The 15,007-nt window shown below is 34.1% G+C and overlaps 1 protein-coding gene across 4 annotated transcripts; it reads left to right on the forward strand.

The window, feature by feature from the left end:
* The first annotated feature begins 508 nt into the window (after positions 1-508).
* On the forward strand, positions 509-10,302 carry LOC132607468 (uncharacterized). Of its 4 annotated transcripts, none has more exons than XR_009570291.1 (8): positions 509-985; positions 6,552-6,926; positions 7,012-7,127; positions 7,236-7,422; positions 7,503-7,952; positions 8,178-8,220; positions 8,311-8,438; positions 9,989-10,019. XR_009570291.1 is itself a non-coding variant. In XM_060321444.1 (8 exons), exons 2-7 carry the CDS (start codon positions 6,559-6,561, stop codon positions 8,326-8,328), a joined length of 1,182 nt encoding a protein of 393 aa, XP_060177427.1. In that variant the 5' UTR covers positions 509-985; positions 6,552-6,558; the 3' UTR covers positions 8,329-8,334; positions 9,340-10,019. The 4 variants fall into 4 exon arrangements, 3 of the variants coding, with proteins under 3 accessions (XP_060177427.1, XP_060177426.1, XP_060177425.1); XM_060321444.1 differs by having other exon boundaries at positions 8,311-8,334; positions 9,340-10,019; XM_060321443.1 differs by having other exon boundaries at positions 8,311-8,334.
* Positions 10,303-15,007: the final 4,705 nt, after the last annotated feature.

Here is a 15,007-nt window from a genome sequence, read left to right on the forward strand (position 1 = left end):
ATTATTGTTGTTGTTGTTGTTGTTGTTGTCGTCGTCGTTGTTGTTGTTATTTTGTTACCAGTATTATTATAATTCACATTTTTATCAGCTTACGCACACGCATCGCATTTATCGTCGCATAATTAAATAATAGTGTTTACTTAGTGTGAAATTTCAAATATATTATCGCACGGCTATTACGACGTCATTTTATTTTCATATGAGTACTAATAAATACATACTTTTATATTAGGATATATTTTAGCACACTTAGTATATAGTTAATTAAAACGGGTCTTTTATTTAAATTTAGAAGCCGAACTATTTCTTTCACTCAGCCCATATTTTTAATTCATCAGCCCAAATTCGAGCCCAATCAATTATTTTCAGACCAACCATATTAATTCGGTCCATTTACAATCAGCCCATTCTTTTAATTCACTAGCCCAAATCAATTAACCCATTTTTAATACCCAGCCCACACATCTGACCCGACCCGGGTCAATAAACAAAGATGAACCACTAGTGTTCATCTTTTTCTTCAGCCGCCATCCCCCCTTTCTCTCTCTTCGCACTCTTCTCTCCTCCCCCCGCTCCTCTCTCTCCCGCTCCTCTCTCTCTTATTCACACATGAAACCCTAGCCCAAATCATAATCCATCCATATAAATAATCGATTTTCCAGTCAAAAGTGGGGCAGAAAAAAATCGCACAAAATTCCTGGAGAAATAGGAGATTTCGGAGTCGCAGAAATTCCCCCCAAAAAATGAGAAGTCCCTTTTATCTGTATTGAATCTTTGAAAAACAAGAAAGTTCTTGGAGCCGCATAAAATTTCCCTCTAAATATTAACTCACTATTTTTGATAGTCGAAGCGTTGAATCGTGCGTTTTATTCGCTCTTGTTACTTCCGTTACTGTTTTCGCATCCGAGTCTACGCAAACTAGGAGATTCGAAGTGTTCGAGGTAGATCTGAAGCCCCGCACCCCGTTTCGCTGCACCTAAAAAAGGTGATTATCCATTTACTTCTTTTGGTGTTTATTTTGCATTCTTTGTTTGCTCTGTGTTATTTCAGTTTGTGATTAAGACATGTTAGTTTAGTCAAGTTAACTTAGTTTGATGGATAAATCTGTTCGTATGTCAGTATTAGTTAGGATTTTTAATTAGCCTTGTATAATAGTTTAGTTAAATATGTTTTCTGTGATAGTCTGTTTGGTTGTTTTAAGCATGTTTCAAGTGTTTGTTCAATTCAGTTATTATATGGCATGGGTCAGATGTTTTTATTAAGTATATGTTTGGCTTTGAATCACTTGAATCTGGTTGTATGTTCAGTTAAATTGATGAATTGAAACCAACTTGTGTATGGCTTTTGTTGAAATTGTGTGAGCTCATATAAACTGTAGAAGTGCATGCTGTTTCTGCTCCTGCATTTAGCACACTGTCCATCAGGGATTTGCCGATTTGTGTAAGTGAATAGTTTGGTTGCATTGTGCTGGCTTGGATGTCTTGATTAGTCAAAATCGCCGAGAATGCTTATTCAGCCTGTTCGAAAGTTTACCTGATCCGTAGTGGGCTAAGCATTAGTATGTTTAGTTTAATGGGAATGTCGTATGTTTATGCTTATTGGATTATGTTAATTTAACCTCTAGCCTATTTGGGTGTTATGTTCAGTTTAGTATTGCTTGTTGTATAATCAAGTATGTGCTAGAGTAGCATAATATAGTGGTCATTTAGCCTTGATAAAGGATCTGTTGGTTAGTCTGATGCAATTAGAGTTAAGTTAATCCTCATGTAACTAGCATGCAAGACGAATTACATGATTTAACATGTGAATTAGTTTATTCAACTTATGAGTTTGTATTGCATTTGGTTAATTAGCTTAGCCTTGATGTATTAGTTCATGGATTAGCTTTTTGATTTGAGAAACTGTACCAATGTGAGGATTAACTGATGACAAATATGTGTTATCATGTTAATGAATTAGCTTGAATGCAACAGGAGAGTATGAGTGTGAGGTTTGAGTCTGATAATTGTTTTTTGGATATGCTAAATATTGATCTATGAGTACAAAACTTAAAGTAAACTGAAGAAAGTGCATCTCTTATATGTTTTGTTGATTAAAGGGTGAACAACTTATCTCAAGCATGTAGATTTGTAATCAAATGTATACTTAATTGGCTCAAAACTCAGTTTGCTAGAAATGCTCGTTATGCTGATGTGCTCAAGAGTTGATGGGTTTTAGTTCATCAGAGTAGCCTAGTGTTTGCAAACACATACCTTGCCTGATTCAAACATGCTTAATTTATGTATATCCATGTATACTGTGTATGCAAATAAGCTCAATTATCTGGCAGCAAGCTAATCATTACGAGTATGTGTAAGCCAACCATACTCCGGTAACATTTCATTTTTTCACTTGGCCTTTTCATCATTTGCTGTGGTATGAAATGCACTTACGAATGAAACAAAATATTAGTAGCACGAGATATTATTTTTTAAATAGAAACATATTTGAATTCAATGAACTTTTAGGGAACCTTTTCAAGTGTAATACCTTTTAAGACAAGTGAGGATGAAGTCAAACTACAAAACACATGTTCATCTAAGCGTAAGTTTCATGTCATCTCTGACTCAAGCTAATGGCTATTGGAGTTTTACAAACTGCATAGAACTTAAAACTCTAAACTAATTTAATTGATAAGGAATGAGCCAAAGCAGGAATCAAGCATGTAAAACTGAACAGCAATTCATTCTTTTTTATTTACTCTTTGAAGGAAGATTTAACATACAATTACTATTCTAAATTTAAATTATACATAAATATAATTGCAAAAATTTTTCAAACTGAGACTAAATATAATTGCAAAAAGTTTTCAAACTGAGACTAAGGCTGTCGAACGGGGCAGACAGTTTTAGTGGGATGGGACGAGCCGGGACGACTTCTTAATGGAATAGGAGGGACCGGGACATCAGTGGGATGGGACAGGGACAAACCGCTAGGCCTGTCCCATCCCACTAAGCTAACGGGACGGGTTGGGGGCCTTAGGAGGATGTTTTAAATTTTTTAAAATTAAATATTTAAGCAATCAAAAATAAAAATAAAAGATGATAGTGTGATAAAAGCCTACATAAATTTAGTAAATGGACACAAATTTGAAATAAACTTCAAAGTTAAATTGATAACATTTCAAATTCAAAACACACAAACATGATTTTTTAAATTTAAGTAGGGCGGGATATGAGGGGATGGGACGGGGCACAAACTTAGTGGATGTAGGGGTGGGGATGGGGGGGGCATCGGGACATTAGTGGGACACCAAGGGGATGATACGCTAGGCCCGTCCCATCCCACTAAGTTTACGGGACGGGATATCTTGTCCCACTAGATAGCCTTAGAGCCTGATTGGCCAAGCGGTTTTAAGGCCAAAAGCTTTTTTTTTTTTTTCTATAGAAAAAACACTTTTTTTTTTTTGGATATTTGAGGTATTTTGGCCAATTAGTAAAACTACTTTTAAGTAGAAGCAGAAGCAGTTTTTTACGGTTGTTGAAGCTTCTTGAAGAAAGCAGAAGTAGAAAGCAGAAGTAGAAAATTATTTTTTTTCAAGACAAAATTTCCCTACGATAAATACATATTTACCAAGTATATCCCTCATTAAACCATTAATTTCTAATTGATAATTCTTTGTGTAGAATTTCAATTTGTGGAATGATTCTGATTTTTATTTTAGTTGTAGTTGAGAATTTTGATATGCACTTTTAACTTTTAGTTAAATAAAAGTAAAAACTTAATTGAAGTCTTTTCATAATAGATATTAAAATAATTTCTCTCTGTAAAATAATCTTGATAGTAAACGTTCATTGATAGTTGTCCTTTTTCGTAATTTGACACTCAAAAACACCTTTTTGCGAAAGATTAGTCAAACACAATCTGCTTATTAAAAGCAGAAAAAAACATTTTTCAAATGAATTGACCAAACACAAAATGCTTTTCACCAAAAACACTTTTCAAAATAAGCAGTTTTTAGCCGGTTAGGAAAACAAGTTTCTCGAAAATGGGGAAAATGACTTCCTTAATAAAAGTAGGGAAATCAAATTTATAAGTGCATTCCACCAGCCACCCAACCCACCCCCAACCACTCCCACCACCCCATCCTTTCGCCCACCCACTCCTATGCCTACCCCACCCACCCCTGCCCCACCATCCGGCAAAATAATAATAATTTTGTTTTGAAAAAAAGTTTTGATTTTTTTTTTGATTTTTTTGCACCACCCCACCCCCACCTTCACTCGCAATCAAACCCCACCCCTGCACCATCCCCCACCCACCCCCAACCCTCTCCAAAAAAAATTAATTTTGTTTTGAAAAAAATGTTTTGATTTTTTTTTGTTTTTTGCACCACCCCACCCTGCCCCACCCCCACCAAAAAAATAATAATTTTGTTTTGAATTTTTTTTGCCCCACCCCCACCCCACCTTGCCCCACACCCACCCCACGTACCCTGGCCCCAGCCCGTCTCACCCACCCTGCCCCCTCCAAAAAAAATTAATTTTGTTTTGAAAAAAAAGTTTTGAATTTTTTATTTTGGTTTTTTGCACTACCCCACCCTTGCGTCACCCCACCCACCTTGCCCCACCCCTACCCCCTCGCAAAAAAATTACTTTTGTTTTTGAATAAAAACTTTTGAATTTCTTTTTTGGATTTTTTTCACCATCCAACCCCCTGCCCCACGCCATTCCACCCACCCCTGCCTCACCCCCACCATCCCCTACAAAAAATTAAGGTGGGGGGGGGAGGGGGGATATGGTGGTTTAGAAAATTCAGAAAAAAATTAAATACTTCAAAAAAAAAAATTGAGGGTGGGGGGTGGAGGTAGGGTTGGGGTGGAGTTGTGGGGCTTGGGTGGGTATTTTCCTAAAAATGTTTTCTACCAACCAAACGAACATGAGAAAATAGTAAGAAATTCACTTATTTTCCGTTAGCCAAACGAACATGAGAAAATAAGTAGAAATTCACTTATTTTTCAAGAACAATTTTTTCTGGAAAACATTTTCCTTCATACCGAACACACCCTTCATCTGGCCTTTTAATACTGAATGTTCTTGTATAGTAGTAATATAAAACCTTGGTCTTTTCTCTATAACAAAAATATGGTATATTTGGTATAAAAAAAAAGAGTAAGAAACAATGATTTTGGAGTTAGTTCTTTGCATTCCGCCTTTTTTTTAGCCTAATATTGAGCCCAAATATGAGCTATTATCTGAAGCCCAATTTTGGACCAGCCCAAGAGCTTTGGCCCGCCCCTCTCTTCATCTTATTTCCTTTTATTCCCAACCATCTATTAGTTTCAGATTCAAGGGCTCATGTATTCTTTCCGAAAGGATATATACCTAGTTATGAACCCTAGCCTCAACAAACCAACACCTACCCACACTCTCATTTCTCGGCGATTCCGTCGATTACGCGTACATCTACTCCTTTCATTCGTTTTAGGGTTCATCTATAAAAAGAAAACGCAGATCTAGGGTTTAGGGGTTAGAAAAAATTTGGAGGTGGGGTTGGGGGTTGGGAGGGGTGGAGTTGTGGGGCTTGGGTGGGTATTTTCCTAAAAATGTTTTCTATGAACCAAACGAACATGAGAAAATAGTAAGAAATTCACTTATTTTCTGCTACCCAAACGAACATGAGAAAATAATAGAAATTCACTTATTTTTCAAGAACACATTTTTCTGAAAAACAGTTTCCTTCATACCGAACACACCCTTCATCTGGCCTTTTAAAACTGACTGTTCTTGTATAGTAGTAATATAAAACCTTGATCTTTTCTCTATAACAAAAATATAGTATATTTGGTATAAGAAAAAGAGAGTAAGAATTAAGAAACAATGATTTTGGAGTTAGTTCTTTGCATTCAGCCTTTTTTTTTTAGCCTAATATTGAGCCCAAATATGAGCTATTATCTGAAGCCCAATTTTGGACCAGCCCAAGAGCTTTGGCCCGCCCCTCTCTTCATCTTATTTCTGAACCCTAGCCTCAACAAACCAACACCCACCCAAACTCCCATTTCTCGGTGATTTCCGTCGACTACGCCTACATCTACTCCTTTCATTCGTTTTAGGGTTCATTTATAAAAAGAAAACGCAGATCTAGGGTTCACTTAATAGGTCAGTTTTGTTTTAGTTTCTTTCTTGTACTCTGTGTTGAGGTATTGAAAGCGTGACATGGAACATGTTTGATTTGTCTCTGCTTGGTTTGATTAGTCTTAAGCTAAAAATTGCTTATAAGCTAGTTTGACCAGCTTATAAGCCAAGTGAATGGATTGATTTCTTGATAGTTTAATACTTGAAATTGACTTTCCAGAATTAGGTGTTTCAGGTTTTTAATCTTTGTGTCATGAATGAAAAATTAGAACTGTACAAAGTGTTTAGAACGGAAATGTTTCTTTCCCCATTTTTTTTAAAAAATTTCTCCCCCCTTTATTTTTTTCTAAACTTTGAAAGTGATCATATCTGTTAGTAATGATAGTATTTATAACTTTATCCTGTAAAGGCTAAGTATGAATTGGTATATGTTTGCAGAGTGCTCATGAGCATAAATTATGTATATACTGATGAAAATGATCGGGACGATAACCCGTACCTGCGTAGTGTATTAGTGACGGTTTGTGACTCGACGCATCATCAATCTGGTATATCCTTTTTAGATATTAAAAAGGCGCGGGGAGAGATTGAGATGTTGTACTTGTTGCGTGCGTGCCCGTTTGTGGCTAACGGTTACTATCCAATTTGCGAGAAGGATTCAAGTAAAAAAGGATTTGCTCTTATTGAGCCAGTAGTTTCCTTAGATACATGGCTGAAAAGGAAAGAGAATCTGCAATTTTGGAGGTACAAATTTGAAAACAAAAGTAAATCAGCATGCATTGGGGTTGGAAAGGACTTCATGGAAATTTTTTTGTGAGTTATCTCTATTTTCATTTGGAATTCTTATTTAAAAATTATTCCTTTTAATAATTATTTATTATTTATTATTGCTGTTTAGTCAATTTGCCAAAGCACTTGAAAGTATACATCAGGCTAAGTTGTTCCATGGCAATCTTCAGAATGGAATTATGATGGGGTTGGATTGTAAAATTCGGATTTGCAACTTCAAGCCGGGTAGTTATTTTGAACAGTTTGTTATATATTTACTTCATAAAAAAAAATAGCCATATTATCATTTTGTACTTGATTATTTAATATTTTTTCGTTTTTAACTTCTTGTAGGAAAGAAAATTGAGTCACTTAATGAGCATGAAAAAGCATCTGCTCAACACAAAGATTTCAAGGAGTTCTTGAATGTTCTTAAAAAAATCAGTACAAGTTATGGTCCGGAAAATCAGTTGGATCTTCCACCCGACCTGACTCTTTATTTTAAAATGTGTATTTTCACGAAGGATCCTCAGAATTTGAGGTAACATATAGTTTTATATTCCTGTTTTTAGATTTTCGTTTCTTTATTAGAATTGTAACTGATCAACTTCTTTTTTTCAGGGATTTTAGAGAAACCTCAAAATGGTTTTACCAACCCCCTTTGGTTTGGAATTCAGCACGGTGTTTGTTTTTCCTTGATGAACTTGATCAGTATATTGATCTTAATTTGATTGATTTTAGCCTAAAAGATTTTCTTGGAATGTATATGGATTGGCAGAAAGTTATTCGAGGGACCAAGGATGAAAATCTGATAGAGTGCTTAGAATATGAAAATGGGGCCTTTATATATACTACGCCGTTTGGAATTATTCGGTTTGTGAAAAACTACAAGAAACATTATAGGGAAAACTACAAGAAAGATTATAGGGGTAGTGAAAGAAGAACTACAAGAACGGAGGCTCAACTTGTTAACTACGTTACAAAACTCTTTCCAAATTTTTTTATGAATGTTTATAGCGGAGTTTTTGAGCTCAGGGATGAGTTCGTGTGGAATGGCTCACGTGTGGTGACGTAAGATTCCTTTTATTCTTGACATGCTATCTTTTTATTCACCTTGGGATCTTATTGTTTTGTCTTTTTGATGAAAAACATTGAGTCGTATTTAATAGCAAAAGATCACCTTATATTTGCGATTATGATGCTGCTTCATTTTTTCATTTAGTAGAAAATTGGTATTTAATACTCCCTTTATTTTATTATTTATGTTAAATACTCAACGTTTCATCTTTATTTCAGGCTTGGTACTATTTTATGGGGGGACCCCTCGGTTTTTGACATGGTAAGTCTTCCAATTTTGTAGTTATTTATCAATTCAGTTATTTGATTAGTTTGTAGAAAATTAATCAAATTATACCCCTATTTTTTGCAGGACAAATGTAGGTCATAAGTTAAGGTAAGCAAGCTCTTGAATAGCAGTTAAATGCCCCCATAAAACTTTATCAAAAATTCTTACTTCTAAGAGCTATCTCATCTGCTTTTAGAATCAATGATTTCTAGGTACTCTATGATCTTTTAGTTCTTTTGGTTTAGGAAATTCCTTCAGATACTCTAATGGAGGAACGAAGTGCTTATCTCCAACTGTTTCGGTGGAGCATCTGCAAGTAGCACATGCCAATTCATTTTAAAACTATTAACTAACTGAATTTTGCAAAATAGGATTCTAAGCTGAAAATTATGCGCTTATTTATTTTAGAGACTCAATAAGAGAAAACTATTCTGATAGAACAATAATTGAGAACAAAGAAACTATTTTGACTTCGACATATGCATTAGATGGCTAAAACCATATATCAATTCCCTAATGATATATCGATAGATAAAACCTTAGACAAAGAAAACAGTGACAACTTTAATGATGCTCAACTAGAATGAGATTTCTAGCACCTTACTGTAGCTAGCAATTAATAAATGTAAAAACCATAAATAAACAAGCATGTCTATTGAACAATCATTTGAAGCACTAAATGCATATATGCAATCGATATGTAAAATGATTACATAATACATTGAAAGAGTCTTGATGCTGACATAACAGAATATATAGCCACAAGGGAAAACATAGAACTACTATATACCCTGTTAGATAAGCATCAAGATCCTTTCAATGTATTATAATCACTTTACATAACGATTCCATATATGCATTTAGTGCTTCAAATGATTGTTCAATAGACATCCTTGTTTCAGCATGCTCTGTGGCAAAACCTTCTATTATTTGCTGATTTTTTTGTGGAATTTGCCTTCCCGTAGAGCAACATATGTAGGGGTACCAGGAGAACCTTCTTCAACTTTACCTTTTGCTTTATAGATCTAAGGTTTTGTGATTCTTTTCTGCTAACCTACTGAATCATATGGCATGTCTCTTGGTCTTTACTTTAAATTTAATTTGTCTATTTAGCTGCAGCGACATTTAGATAAATTGGAGGATCCACTTAAAATGTACTTTGCTCATCCGTCTCCAATTTCACAATTTGTTATGTCATTTGAACATTTTGCAAGGTAAAGCTGTAAAGTAGCTTTAATTGATTATGTTGCAGCAATTTTACAACCAATTGCATATAAAACTTTAACAAAATACTTCGTGGACTGCTGTCTAAACTGAAACTTGTGGGAACTGAGTATCAAAATTGCGATGAAGAGCGCACTATATATTTTAAGTGGCAATTCTAATATGATTTCGCGTCATTAATGTGCAAGAAACTTATATGAGCGCGTACTATATTTTTATTTTATGACCTGGGCGAGGTTGTCCAACCAAATCTACCACATGCTTTATAATGTTGATTCATTCTATGGCTTTTGAAGTTGTGGCGTGACCTTGGAACCTTTGTTGCTATCTTGAAGAACCATTCTCATGCTTAGATTATTGCTATTTTCGTTGTTCCTCACACATTTTCTTCCCTTTTGGACAATACAATAGAATACTTTTACCAGACTAGGAGTTCAACCTATGTGATACTTAACCAAATGGTGTTTTGATATTTCGATTATCAGTTATAGCTCTTTCATCGGCTTACAAGTTGACAATTTTTATTAATGTGGGACAGCTAGCTTCCACTCTCTACAACACATCTCGAGTACATGGCTGCATGGCATACATTTGGCGTTCTCCCTTCTTCGATTTTCCCTGCACAGCCCAGTCCTGCTTTCTCAGAAATTGCGGCTTAGATTACATCGCCATGGTGTGGAGCTTTCTCTAGGAATTTTGTTTGTTCTTTAGCCTGCCGTGATTTTGTTCCAATGTTGAGTTTTTGTCTTGAACTTCGGTATAATTGAGCTTTGTTTTATTGTTTCTATGTATGGATTGATCTTGCGATTTGCGAGGTTTCATGGATATAATATTTAACTTTTTCCTTCTTTACATATTCCTTTACCTAATTTTGTACGTGCATGTCGAAGAAATATGAGGAAGAGGCCAATAACATAGAAATAGCAAAGTGCATAACATAATTGGGACGGACAGAGTAATAATATTTGCCATGGGTTGGACAATTTGCTCTAAAGAAGGAAGAAGGATAGTGTGGGTGAGTATGCCGATAAATTATTAGAGTTGAAAATTATAACAAAATGAAAAAAAATGAATAAATAAATATTCAGGTTGAGGCGCGGAGGACAGGCAGAGTAATAATATTTGCCATACAATTTGCTCTAAAGAAGGAAGAAGGATAGTGTGGGTGAGTATGCCGATAAATTATTAGAGTTGAAAATTATAACAAAATGAAAAAAATGAATAAATAAATATTCAGGTTGAGGCGCGGAGGACAGGCAGAGTAATAATATTTGCCATGGGTTGGACAATTTGCTCTAAAGAAGGAAGAAGGATAGTGTGGGTGAGTATGCCGATAAATTATTAGAGTTGAAAATTATAACGAAATGAAAAAAAATGAACAAATAAATATTCAGGTTGAGGCGCGGATATCTCGCTCACTTTAAGGAGATTCAAGCTCACTGTGGAATGAGTTGAAAATTATAACAAAATGAAAAAAAAAATGAATAAATAAATATTCAGGTGGAGGCGCGGATATCTCGCTCTCTTTAAGGAGATTTAAGCTCAATGGGGCATAATCTTCGTCGGCCCAATAGTATAACTCTAGCTTGTCCTCTTGGGGATACAACATTCCATCAACGTCGTGTGACTGAAACAATTCCGAACTAGTTGAAGAGTTCAAAACTCCGGCATAAGAACGCCTTCCTTCAACTAAATAAAATTCTTTTATCCTTACTTTTTCGGAACTCTCCAATATTTTTATCCTCCTCAGTGCTCACAAGGTTAGGATGAATAACTATTTATAGGTAAAAAATTCATCCTACAAATAAATTGGAAGAGAAGTGGGAGAGTGGGACAATCAATATAGAGAAAATGGAGAAGTACATTATGAAAATATGGGTGAATTAATGATTAGTGGAATAGAGTTTCAATGCAAATTATGGCCACATTCGGCCATTCTAAACGTAAGAAGTGAAAGCCACTTCTCCCATTTTTAAGGCCATTAACTTGTAGGAGTAATAAAACATAATAAGACACTTTAATAATAATATTTTACAATATTAACATGCTCTTTAACCCAATCGACAGTATGACCGTCACTGACAGGGTACAAGTCATAAGTATCTGTAGAGTTGGGCAAAGAGTCAGGCCGGCTTGACTCGTCTTGTTTTGAGAAAAAGCTAGGCTCAAATTGGCTTGGTTTCAGTTAAATTTTGGCTCGGCTCGGTTCGGTCTGCTCGATTTAAGAAATAATATTAATTCATTAGGCTCAATTACCACGTACATTAAAAATTTAACTCAACACACTATGTTAATTGATCGGTTATATAATTAATATTTATTCGATGTATATACGTATTTTACCACAATGTAACCCGAGCCTATTATGAGTAGGGGTGTTCATGGTTCGGTTTGATTTGATTTTTGGTTAAAATAAAAATCAAATTAAATAATCATTTTTTTTCAATTATTAAAATCAAATCAAACCAAGTTTAAAACATATTATCTATTTGGTTGTTGTCAGTTTACTTCGGGTTGATTTGATTATAAAGAAATCTAATGATATTATTTCGCCTCTTTTTTTCTTCCTACGGTTAGAAAAATAATTTTCCATTCTCTGCTAACTTATAATCCTTTCTTTTCTTTTGTTATGGTGGCTATAATTTCCTTGGATTATTGACAAAATGTCTTTAGATCAATAAGTTTGGATCATGTGAATAAAGTTTACAAGAAATATAAAAAAATCTAGGTAAAAATCTTATAGTTATTTTTTACATAAAATAATTTTAATTCATGTCTTTCTTTGATGAAGATTATATAAAATATTTAAAACTATTTATGAAAATTGATATATTGCATATTGATAATTATAAAAGTTGTGTATATAATTTGTTGGTTTTGAATCAATTTTTTATTTGGTTTATTTTTAATAAAACCAAGCCAAATTGAATATTCTAGGTTTAAATTAAAAAATATCGATTTATTTAATTGATTGGGATCGCTTTTTCACCCAACCATAAGCACCCCTAATATGAGTCAGTGATGCAATTAAATTTTTTAATTTAAGACTTTAATTAACGTGGCACAATTTGTAATTACACTATAAAGTTTCAAAATATAGAATATTCTTCAGTAAAAAGACACTGCACCATTTGAACAATATAATAATAAACAATTAGGGAAAATGATTTTTTAATTCATAAGAAGCTCCAAAGTCCCTCAATTGATTTGAACGTTGAAGCTTGACAATTATTTTACCGTTGGCAGCGTGGAAATTGGCCGAAATTTGGGTACATTGGCTTAACAAACTTGAAAAACAGATTTATTTTATTTTTCATTACCTCTCTAATACAATACAAGTCTTTGTTCTCATTTCCCCCCAAAACTCTCAAACTCAAGTCATTCTTCAACATTCTCTTCTCAAACACGTCGCTCCCAATTCTCATAGTATACAAAATAGTTTGTTTCTTTATAATAATTTAGTGACAAACCATAAACCTTGGACCATTGGTCTAGCTGCAGCAACTCTGCTGCACTACTACAATGCTACAGTGTCAGCAGCTTTACAACTGTCTCCAACGGCTAGGGAACTTGATCCCATCTGGTCTCTCTAAAACATATTCAGTTCCTCTGCTGCTGCTGCAGCAGCTCTATTTTGGTCAAACTGCAGTAACTCTGTTGCTGTACTGCTGCACTGCTACAGTGTCAGCAGCTTTAAACTGTAGAGTTGATCTGCGTAATCGCCTCGAGCCTGATCCCTTCTAGTTTCTTGAAAAACATATTCGGTTCCTCGTACGTGTTTGCCAACTCATAAAATCATAACATAGCATAACTTATCAGTTTTCCCTTTTTGATGTTGATGAACTCATAATTGAAGTTCCTCGTGAGAACCAAATTCTCACTATTTTCCCCTGAGAATCAAGCTCATTTTTAACATAGCAAATTATCAACATCTTATTTCTTCCTCCTTATTTATCATGTTTGTCGAATCATCAAAACAAAACATAGCATTACTATTATACCCCATTTTAATCGGGTTAAAGTAGGAGTACAACATATTGGAGATTCTTATTTTTTGTTTTATTTATGGAGTCGTCACCTAATTAATTTAACGGTGAATTAGGACACCTCGATGTTAACAAAGGTAAAGTTAAAACTATACCTCCGTTAATAGTCTGCTTAACCAATGTGATTCTAGGTAAGTGCTCTATATTATCCTAAAGGGAAGGGGTTAGGCATCCTTCAGAATCCGCTAACTACGGTTATCCGGCCAAACTTAGGTTAATTAATTAGATTAAATACAATGCTTAAATTTTAGAAAATGACTTATAATGTTACTAAGGCTTTAAAAAAATAATAACACTGTTTAAAAATGAGATTTAGAAATATGCTAAGGCTTTAAATAAAAATGCTATTTTAAAACAAGATTCGTAGGATAATTTGCACAAAAGGAGATTTTGAATGTTATTTAAAGTAAACTATAAATATTGCTAAGATTTAAATAATAATGTTATTTTAAAAATGAGACTTGCAAAATATAATGATTCGCATATAAATAGAAGCTTTTAAGAGAAGACCTAGCCAATTTAAACTTAAGATAAAATTACATTATATGAGTATAATAGTGTAGAAAATCTGAACTTATTTTATAAATAGAATGCAAAAGATAATGAGTTTTATTTCTCTTTTTATTTAATTATGCTTGGCTATAAATATGTATAATTGGATTAATCTTGAAAACAATGTTTATAGAATATACTTGAGTTGATATTTGCGTATTAGTGACGCTTTAGAAATGTCTATGATAGTAAGAATAAAATATGATTCCCTTTACTTAAAATATATAGTCATGTTATTTTGCAAATCAATTGTTCCCAATAAAATAAATATTAGACATTATAAATAGTTTTAACATGAAAAGAAGAGAATAAAACTTATTGAATTAATTATTAGTTTCCTTGAATTAACTACTCATTACTAAAACTAACCCCACTAATTTTGCTAAAGTTCATGTAAGTTAAGGAGATAACAAAGTAAAGTATTAATTGCACAAATACAAATCAAATGCATGAAATGAAATAAAGGTGCAAGTGATATTGAATGGGCTCAGGCCATTTTTAAAAGCTGTTATGATCAGCTGTTGTTGGACTTCGGCTCAGAATATTTTATTGTATTGCTGCAGATAGAACTGATGGGGACGATGACTTGAGAATATTATGTTGGGGTTTTAGCCCAACGTCGAATGCCGGAGAAGAACGAGTCCCTCGGACTCGTATGCGGTAGTCATGCAAAAAATGAAAAGAAAAGGATTAGTAACTGATAAATGAATAAGATTTAAACATAAAATGTGAACTGTATTCATTTGGTCAAATTCTATGAAATAACCGGAGATATAATATGCCACACTCAGAGATTCAGAAATCAGGTTGTAAATGTCACGCCCCAATTTCCGAGGGACGTGATGGGCACTCGACCCCAATTTAGGGTCGAGCGAACCCGCAGACCTTTATCGCACACGTAAAATTGTCCTTAAATCAGCCTAAAATATAATACAGACCAAATTAAATAAAATTTGTAA

The sequence above is a fragment of the Lycium barbarum genome, chromosome 8 (genome assembly GCF_019175385.1).
Source record: "Lycium barbarum isolate Lr01 chromosome 8, ASM1917538v2, whole genome shotgun sequence".
In the NCBI taxonomy this organism is placed as follows: Eukaryota; Viridiplantae; Streptophyta; class Magnoliopsida; order Solanales; family Solanaceae; genus Lycium; species Lycium barbarum.